Source organism: Nomascus leucogenys, chromosome 1a (assembly GCF_006542625.1).
Source record: "Nomascus leucogenys isolate Asia chromosome 1a, Asia_NLE_v1, whole genome shotgun sequence".
NCBI lineage: Eukaryota > Metazoa > Chordata > Mammalia > Primates > Hylobatidae > Nomascus > Nomascus leucogenys.
In genome coordinates, this window is record NC_044381.1 from 18,491,784 (window position 1) to 18,502,174 (window position 10,391).

Genomic DNA, 10,391 nt, shown 5'->3' on the forward strand with positions numbered 1-10,391 from the left:
TAGCTTAAATAAATACTTATTCTATCACTCTATAAGCATATATTTTTATTTTTTAATTTTTTTCCAAGTCCAGAAATTAGATGCATGCATATGTTTTTATATTATATTTTCATAATGGTTGTTAGGATTGAGGAAGAATACCAACTAGCCACTTTCTAAAACATGTAGAGCAGTCGAGCTATTTATAATAAATAAAGTTCATATGTCTTTGAGTGTGGAATGTTTGCTCACTTTTTTTTATCTAACAAATATTTGTTGAGCTTTTTTGAAACTTTGTTGGGTGTAAAATGGATTGCCATAACTTGAACTAGGGCCTCCTCCTCCTTATTCTAGCTTAAATCTCCTTTAACAGTACCATTTGCTCAAGATTATAGAGTTAGTAAGTGACAGACTCACCCTAAATCCAAAACAGAACTCTGACTCCAATGCTGTACCCTATAGCTGACTGTAAGTTCAAATGTTTAAAAAAGAAGGTTGCTTCCAAACGAGCATTTAGTTTGGATCAGGGCATGGACTGAGGGGCAGGGGATGCAATGTGAGGGAAGGTCTAGAATATTATTCTTCCTCCTTTCCTTTTCATTTTTTTTAACCACTCCCTACTTTGTTTTCATTTCCTTTCATTGTGCTCCATACATACCTAGTAACAAGGGAAAATCCAGGATTTTCCTTCATCCATTAGCCGTGAAAGACTAGCTATCGGGGAAAAAAAATACTTTTTAGCTTTGGAAAACTACTTTGCTACCTGGTCACTAGAGATGATGGGTGGAGCCTGGGCAGCCATCTACTAGGGATGGTGCAGCGAGGGGATTGAAGCTCGGCATGGAGTATTAGATATAATCCCTTCGAAGGTCCCTTCCAAGTGAGATTTTGTTCTTGAGTTCAATTATATGTCAAGTGGGAGGCTTAAACTAAATCACTGGATTTAGTTTATCTGGTGACAGCTGCATCAGTCAGCTGGGGCAAGTGTTAACATGTAGATTCCTAGGCCCCCACCCTAGATATCGATTCAAGAGCTCAGGAATCCATATTGTGATGAGCAACTTATGTGATTGTAACAGACTGGATGATTTGAAAAGCAAGAATGCCATTTCTATCTCACTTAATTTCAAGGAAAGTGTTTTTCCTCTGGCTTCTCATGAGATACCATTTCTCTTGAAGACAGGGCCTGTGGGGCCTGTGAGTGTGTCCTTTCATCGTGTATAGAGCGTGTGCATTCCTTCTCTGTTTCTGTCATGGTCTGGAATGGCTTAGTCCAGCTTGGCTTTGGCCTGACAAGGCCAGAAAATAAAGGGCACTGATATTTCCTATAATTTATCTTTTGTTCTTAATTATTTTTAAAGATATTCCCCCATATTTAGCCTTTGAAAGCATTGGTCCCATTGATGCATATGTATTTCTCTGGTGACGTTGTATTTTAAAACTTAGCCTATCTTAATTTGGAAGTTAATGGACGTGATGGAGAAGTGAGCTCAAATAAGCCTTTTCCATAAGCCCTTTCAAAGCCTATTCCTGCCCTTGACTTTTTCAGCATCATCTAAAGAAGTTGGAGGGTCGACGCCTGGATTTTGATTATAAGAAGAAACGACAAGGCAAGATTCCAGATGAAGAGCTTCGTCAAGCTCTAGAGAAATTTGATGAGTCTAAGGAAATTGCTGAGTCAAGCATGTTCAATCTCTTGGAGATGGATGTAAGTGACTCCTGTGGTTTTCAATTTAATCTTATCATCGAGGTACAACATTAATGTGTTAAAGGCCATAACCCTTAGAAGCATTAATATCTGATTACACTATGTGATAAGAACTTCAGTAGATATTTATTTTAAATAATTGTCAGTGATAAAGTAGACTGAGAAATAGAAAAGTTTTTTCTGCATTCCTGTAGTTTGATTTAACTAGATTCTCATCTGCTAATGAATCTTAAAGTAGAGATGCTCCTTAACTTATGATGGGGTTAAAGTCTTGAATATATCATGTAATTTATTGAATAATGCGTTAAAAGGAAAAAAACAGAATGGTTGTATGGGTACTTGAAGTATGGTTTCTACTGAGTGCATATCAATTCTGCACCATCATAAAGCCTACAAATCGTAAAGTCAGGGACCATCTCACTTATCAATAGTGGGAAGATAAAGGATATTTCTGATGATCTATGTATGATTCAGTAGAGGCCTGAGAACTCAGTTGTGGAGCAGGGGGCATCAGTAGTACTGGTGCAAGTCCCAGAGTCCAAAGGGCAGAAAGCCTAGAGCTGTGACATCCAAAGACAGGAGCGTATGGGTGTCCCTTCCCTAGAAGAGAGAGAGAACAAATTTGCCTTTCCTCTGCTTTTTGTTCTATCTGGGTCCTGAGCTGAGTGGATGGTGTCCACCTCCATAGGGAAGGACAGCTCTTCCTTATTTAGTCTACTGAGTGAATGCCATTCTCCTCTGGAAACACCCTAACAGACACACCCAGAAATAATGCTTTACCAGCTATCTGGGGATCCCTTAATCTAGTCAAGTTGTCACCTAAAAGTAACCATCACATTGCCTACTTGCCTTTCTCCTGACTGTGGCAGGGGAAGCGTGTTGAACATATCCAGACTTTCCTACCACCTGGAGACAGCGTAGGTTTTTGTTTATGTAAAACAACTTGTGTCCACCTAACTCCTGGAGAGGAATACTGTGGGCATGAGGAGTGCTCCAAATCACAGTGCTCCTTCTCTGCAACACAGCACCCCTCCCTATCCCCAGATTCATGGGACAACACTGCCTCTGTTGACTTCGAGGCTGCTACTCAGCTGGATCATAATGTGAAATATAAAATCAAGAGAAATCAAGCTTAGAATATTAGAGCAAGAATGAACTCAAGATGTCACTTGATTTAACCCTTTTACATTACAAATGAGGCTCATAGAGCACAGAAGATTTTCTGTCATACCATGTCACCTCTCCAGGTACATTATGTGAGATACTGTCACATTTTAATTAACAGTACCAATATTCACAGCATGAAAAGTATAGGGAACAAAGAGTCCTTTGGTCAGTGTACCTTCTTTTCTATAGGAAATCAATAAAAGAAGTCAAATCCCAAATACAAGATTGTAGCTAAGCATGAGACTCTTTAGAGCTATATGGTCTTCCTGAGAGTTACCCATGTTGCTTCTGCTCATGGTACTGATATGCATGATTCTAAGCATAAGGATGCTTTCTTTTATCCTTGATGGACTTGAAACCTGCAGAACTATCTGTCTTAGTTGGCTTATCACACAGTCATCAGCACCACCAACCAGGGGCTGTGTGTTGAGGGCAGCCCTGTTGTATGTATGAAACAGTAGTGGCTGTTTAAGGATGGTAACATGTAAACTAAGGCATGATTTTCCCATCAATCTGCAGATTGAACAAGTGAGCCAGCTCTCTGCACTTGTGCAAGCTCAGCTGGAATACCACAAGCAGGCAGTCCAGATCCTGCAGCAAGTCACGGTCAGACTGGAAGAAAGGTATTCTACAGTTCCCTGCATTTCACATTTGCATTTTATTGCTATAAAATGATGTATAAAGAAATGGAAATCATAGAATACATTTGGAGACAGATGTCTGCTAAAATTCCTGCTTATCCTACACAGGCGCCTTGTGGATTGTTTTGATTTTGTTTTTTCTTGTGCTTTGTTTTACGTTGTTCTGTTGAATCTAATTTTCTGCTTATGAGAGATCGATACTTGGATTATATTTTGGCTGCCACAGGTGGAACACCAGGATGCTACTGCTGATAATGGATGCCATTTGCTGAGCAGTTATTCCATGTGGGTACTGGATATATATCATCATCAATCATATAACAGCCCTGTAACCTAAGTGTTTTTAGCCTCGACTAACAGATGAGTAAACTGAGGCTAACAGAGGTGAAGTAACTAGCCCAGGGTCACTCAGTGGTACGAGTGGAGTTCACAGTCAGCCATAACCTGTTTGAAAGTCTGTTTCTTTTCACATCTTGTGTTTCTCTGAATGGTGGTCAAGTCCTCTGCCATCAGAGAGCGCTGCTTTCACCTCATTAGATGTACCTCACAGCAGGGCTGTAGTGGTAGGAAACTACTGTGTGAATGTGGCTCCATGGAGTTGTGGGGCACAGCCTGTGTGGCTATATACCAGTGGCCCGATAATATGTGTTATTTTAATTTAGCCAGATTAAACAGGATGATTTTGCTGAACATGTATACCTCAAAGGGTCACCTCAGCAGGCTTTTTTCTTAGGCCACATGGCCAGATTAGACTCTCACAGCTGATCACATGGCTGCCTGCATGAAGAAGACACCAATCATACGATTCCACACCTGTTTTTGTTGTTTTCCCTCAGGCTGATCTCATCTCAGTATTTTCTTTGATTCATGGTTTAATTGAGCATTTTCCTTTGGTGCACCCTTGTGGAAATTTATGTAATGCTGAAGCCTCCAGAAAGGTTTTAAAACCGTATACTTCAAAATACTAAAGAAATATTATGTGTCTTTGTAATGTCTCTTGAGCATGAAGGGAGCCCTTTCCTTTTTTTCCTCTGAAATATGTTCGAAGTCAGCATCATTCTACAGTTACCATACCCTAAACCCTCGCCCTCCCTTGCAAATCTCTTACATACTTTGTTTATTGAATAACTGAAACTGTGGAAAACATTTAGGAGTGTGTAGAAGACAATTATTAGCCATACCTTTCCAATTTCCTTCTGTCTTCCCTCTTTCCTTTCCTCCTCCCTATATCTCAAACTGCTCATTCTTCTCAGAGCACACAGTATATTTCCTCCTTCCCTCTGTCCAAACCTTCTCATGTTCTAAATAGAATAGCTCCCTTTCACATTTTCATCTGGAAACAACTCCGTTGTATCTTTTAGTTCTTTCATCTCCTCCAGCTTCCTTATGGAGAGGTAGACTCCTTCCCACCTTCACCCCCAACCACACCCCTGTGTTCCTGTGGCACTTTGTAGATATTTCTGATAGTGCTTACTAAAATTTATGGTAATCAGTTGTTTGTGTTCTGTCTCCCTTACAGACCATAATCTGTTTGTGTCTTTTTTCAAATTGAAAAAATTGTGGGTACATAGGTGTATATATTTATGGGATACATGAGGTGTTTTGATAGAGGCATGCAATGCATAATAATCAGATCATGGAGAATGGGGTATGCATCCCCTCAAGCATTTATCCTTTGTGTACAAGAACTGTGTTTTAATGCATTTTTGTGTTCCTGGTACCTAGCACAGTGCGTATTTGGATAAAGCACTCTGAATAAATGAGAGAGGAAGTGAGGGATTGAGAGGGAGAATGAAGACAGTGAGGACGTGGCCCCGTAAAGGGACATCACCAAAATCTCAGACATACACATACAAGAAAACTAAGGGTCCTTTTTTGATTTCCCACACTTCATCATGGTAGCATGGTCGGTGACCCAAGCATTTCCTGAATCTTTATATTTGCTTTGCATTTTACTTCTTGACTGGCTACATAACCTTTCCACCACTTTTCTTTTTACTGCAGAATAAGACAGGCTTCATCTCAGCCTAGAAGGGAATATCAACCTAAACCACGAATGAGCCTGGAGTTTCCAACTGGAGACAGTACTCAGCCCAATGGGGGTCTCTCCCACACAGGCACTCCCAAACCTTCAGGTAAGAGCTGAGACTGCAGATCCTATTGCATAGGCCTTGGCATATCCATTGGCACTCTTTCAGAAATTTTAGGAATAGTCCAATCTGGCTGCATAGGAAATATGCAGTAATACATTTCTTATGGAGTGGTTTGTCAGGTAGAAACTCTGTTAAAGGAATCCTTTTGTCTTTTTTTTATTTACCTTTTCTTTCCTTCCTTTTCATTCCTCTCTATAAAACTTTCTTTGTATATCCCATTTTCTTTGTCAATCATCAGCACACACGAAGACATTTTATTTTGACCCTCCTTTGTGGTCGCAAATCGCCTTTCCTTGTCAGTTTGGTCTGCGAGTGTCATCTTTTCTCCTGCCTGTTCGCTCTGAATCCAGCCTGTATGACAGTGAATGCCCCTGGACAGTGTGTCCCCATATGCATTCACATATAACCCACAGACAGCAAGTGGCTCCAGAAATGTACTGATGAGCTGGATTTCTTGAGTCACAGAAGCATATGGTTAAATATATTTGCAGAAGAAGATATTTTGAAACTCGACACTTGCTGGGTTTTCTTTCCCGTGCCTCACCTCTGATCACTTTATCATGCTGTGGCACTGGGGTTGATATAATAAAAGCTAGATGACATTTTATCTCAGGAATATCGATGTATACCTAATAGAGCATTATTTACCTTGTCACGCTTGTTCTCCACTCCTACACGCAGATTACACAACAGCCTGTGCAGGAGACATTTTCAACCCCCACATTTGCTTGTTTGAAGTGGGAACTGTCTTATGCTGGATGTGGATGTTAGAGATAGGCAGCTTTCTTTTATTTTTCCTGTATCCCCAGTGCTTGATGTTCTACTGTAGAAAACTTTTTATAAGATGCTCTCAGGAGACTTATTAAGAAAAAAAGTGAGGTCTGAGCCGGCAGGTGGCACTCTCTGTCCTTTGCGCTCAGCACTTCAGGGCATGGCATAAGCAGCTGTGGCTCCTGGAGCTGGCCACCAGGACTAGTCACAGAAATTGTGTATAGCTGTACTTCTCCCTGTCTGAAAACCAGCCATATATTTCACTTTTCATCTGGAGACTCAGTAATTTGCTTCTTTCTCTAAATAAAAAAATAAATTACATTGTTTCCTTTCCAGCCGCCTAGATGGCATGGGAGCTGTGTGCACTTGTCTGAGTCTGTATCTACATGTGTATGCATGTAATATTAATACAGTGGGTCATTTGGAATAGATCCCTCTTAAGATACGATTTCATCCTTCATTATTTTACTCAAGGTACAGTACATTATTTTTGTATGCCATAGCTCAAGTGCACTGCATATATTTATATATGCAACAGTTTACCAAGTATAAATTACATAATTTTTTACATAATCTCATTTAGTAGCCACAGTAGTAATGTGAAGTAAGTCCTACTGTTACATCCAATTTCAGACAGTGAAACTGACTGAAGTACCATGTGCAAGGTCACAGAAAGTGAAAACTTGAACTCAGTGTTTTATATTATTCTGTTTTCAACACATTACAGCAGTTTTCTAGAGGCTGGGGTTATCATTTTAAAGAGTGATAACCGAACTATTACTCAAAAGCATTCTCCATGTAATTCACCATACTTTTTCAGATATGCAAAGGTTTTAAAGTGTTCAGATGAGAGAATTCGTCCCATGCTGTGTTACTAACCTACATCATTATGTTCTTCTTAAGTCATTGTCCCTCCTATTTCTGGGTATTATCATGAAGGCAAACTTTAATGAACTGTGTTGTATGTATCACAAGAATAGATGTGACCGTTTTTCATACTAGAAACAGAAACAGGAATATACAGCAACTTCCAAAGGTCCAAGAAAGCTTCTGAGGACTGGTAGAGGGCTAGATGCCCAGTGCAGTGGACAGTGAGGTCCACTAGCAAGAAGCAGCTTCAACAGGAAGAGGAATGAGGGAGGAAAGACGGGGAGCAGCAATCCAGGTGGGTGCAGCAGGCAGCAGATTCTGTGAGTTAAATACCCCTTTTCCTTTTGTGTTCTTCTCTTCTCTCCTGCTCTTACTCCCAGGTGTCCAAATGGATCAGCCCTGCTGCCGAGCTCTGTACGACTTTGAACCTGAAAATGAAGGGGAGTTGGGATTTAAAGAGGGCGATATCATCACACTCACTAACCAAATTGATGAGAACTGGTATGAGGGGATGCTGCATGGCCATTCAGGCTTCTTCCCCATCAATTATGTGGAAATTCTGGTTGCCCTGCCCCATTAGGATGTTATGCTGGCTGGCTCGCCTCCTCTTGACCCAGATAGTTACGGTTAACCACTGCTTTGGTAATGCTGCTTATAACACATCCCAAGTGCAGGCCGCAGTGGTCCACGTCATCCAGCCCCACCAAGTGACTTTGGTTGACTTGTGGGCTCCCACAGGAGTCATGGTGATGGATGATATCCTTTTAGCCTGGTGGGCATGGCATGTGCTTTTAAAAACATCATCTGAGACCAGCCAGTAGTCACAGAACTGTTGTTTACACAGTTCTCAGGAGGCTGTGGTTTCTTAGAATATGACCATGAGCCACATCACAGAAAAAACATCCCATTGAAGATATTGTCTATCACCCCAGGGGCCATCTGAAGGTCTCTTTGCATGTCTCCATGCAAAGAGGAGAAAGCTTTTGCTTTCACACTGTCCATTCCCAAATATGTGAGTCATGGAATTGTCAAAGTAAGCCTTCCCTCACCAGCAAATTGTCTCCTGATGTGAATGAATTTGGCCCTTAATGCATCCATAGAAAAGTGTTAATTGTGGGTTCAAAGCATTCTCTGCAAATAGGCATCTCAGCTCCTCACACTTAAGGCTATTTCTGAGGTATAGCCAGTTTTCTTCCCTCCTTGCTATTAAAGCCAGAGTGGTAATTCCAAATTATTTTTCAGTAAGACAGTTAATCAGCGTTATTGTGAGAGGGGCTGAAAAGAAATTCTCTATTATGAGGAATTGGGAAGAAATCTGGTATCCAAGCTTAAATTTCTTGCTGTACAGAAACTGTGTATGTATTTAGGCTATTTCTGAAGAGCACAGGGAAGGGGGAACAAATATCTTCACTTCAGTTTTATTCATGAATTACATGTTTCATGAATCCATTTGGCACAGAGACACAAGGAAGAAATCACTAGGAACCATATTTCCACTAGTTCATAGACTGAGAAACAGTAAATACCTTTCCTTTCCACTTTTACCCTGTGTTCTTTGAACATCATTTGTGCAGATTCTGCCCTCAATGAGGACTAAATAAAGATGATTTTTGTGCTTAGCAGTTTAAGGTATATGGCTGCATATGCAAAACTCTTCCCCAATTCAGTCGCTACTTTTACTTCTGCCCTTTCTATCCATCATCTTCATTTTGTGTGTACAGTGCTGTGTGTAAGCTTATCAGTGTGTTTTTTTTAATTTGTATCAGTCATGAAAGTCCTGTTAGGTATCCAGAGTTCTATTTATCTAGCTGTACAGACTCTTTCAGAGGTTTAACGTGCTGCTTCCGATGTGCCACCTGCAGTAGTGGATCATGTGGAGTGAAAGGCAAATCTTACTGCTTAATGTGTAAACTCTCACCACAGGAAGCATCGCTGTTTCCAATAAATATTGCTGAAGACAGAACCAAAGGCTCTGCTCCTTCATTTTGTGTCAGTTCTTTGGGTCTAACAATGGATGGATGGGGGTTGGTTTCAGTCTCCATTGCTTTCTCATGCAGCCAAACAAGACCTGGCTCCAACTTCGTATCTATCTCTTTATACGTAGGAAAAGTTTCAGCAGCAAGGAAGTCGCTAGCCTGGACATTGGGACCTTCCTGGTAACCCCAGGAAGGAGGAGAATTTGGAAGAGAAGAAGGTAAGGAGAATTAGGTCTCATAGATGCTAAATGATATATTGTTAAAAGTGATATCATCTGAAGAATATAATGTTAGGAAGGGGAAATAAAATATATCTCTTCAAGTAGCCTCTTTTTCTTTCATAATTGAACTTAAAGAAATAGACATGGAAATATAGTTTGATCGAAAGCCGGTATTAGGCCAGATGCAGTGGCTGACACCTGTAATCCCAGCACTTTGAGAGGCCAATGCAGGTGGATCAACTGAGATCAGGAGTTCAAGACCAGCCTGGCCAACATGGAAAAATCTTGTCTCTGCTAAAAATACAAAAATCAACTGGGTGTGGTGGCGCATGCCTGTAATCCCAGCTACTCAGAAGACTGAGGCACGAGACTCACTTGAACCTGGGAGGCAGAGGTTGTAGGAAGCCGAGATCACACCACAGCACTCCAGCCTAGGGTGACAGAGTAAGACGCTGCCTCCAAAAAAAAAAAAAAAAAAAAAAAAAGCCAGTATTCTTTTCTCTTGATGTGTATGTTTGGGGTGTGGGTGGGAATAGGGGAGCAGCAGGGCACACAGAATGTGTATTTTCTGAGTTCCCAGGAAAATAAACATGTTCTTTGTGTATTAGGGGCCATTTCTATTATTTTATGCTGAGGCCAATAGTCCAGATTTTCTAATCTAACATAAATAGTTGTAATTAAATATACTAAGTTTCTATTAGTCCATTTTCATACTGCTATGAAGAAATACCCAGGACTGGGTAATTTATAAAGGAAGAGGTTTAATGGACTTGCAGTTCCACATGGCTGGGGAGGCCTCACAGTCATGGTGGAAGGTGAAGGAGGAACAAAGATACGTCTTATATAGTGACAGGCAAGAGAGCGTGTGCAGGGAAATTGCCTTTTATGAAACCATCAGATCTCAT

The 10,391-nt window shown here is 40.7% G+C and overlaps 1 protein-coding gene across 3 annotated transcripts in view; it reads left to right on the forward strand.

Moving 5' to 3' along the window:
• SH3GL2 (SH3 domain containing GRB2 like 2, endophilin A1) overlaps positions 1 to 9,252 on the forward strand; it is a 247,339-nt gene extending 238,087 nt beyond the window's left edge. For all 3 annotated transcript variants that reach the window (XM_030818031.1, XM_003260401.3, XM_030817961.1), the window contains exons 6-9: positions 1,529 to 1,687; positions 3,374 to 3,477; positions 5,500 to 5,630; positions 7,670 to 9,252. In XM_030818031.1, coding sequence (XP_030673891.1) covers positions 1,529 to 1,687; positions 3,374 to 3,477; positions 5,500 to 5,630; positions 7,670 to 7,869 — 594 coding nt within the window. In that variant the 3' untranslated portion in view covers positions 7,870 to 9,252. The remainder of the gene's footprint in view (positions 1 to 1,528; positions 1,688 to 3,373; positions 3,478 to 5,499; positions 5,631 to 7,669) is intronic.
• Positions 9,253 to 10,391: the final 1,139 nt, after the last annotated feature.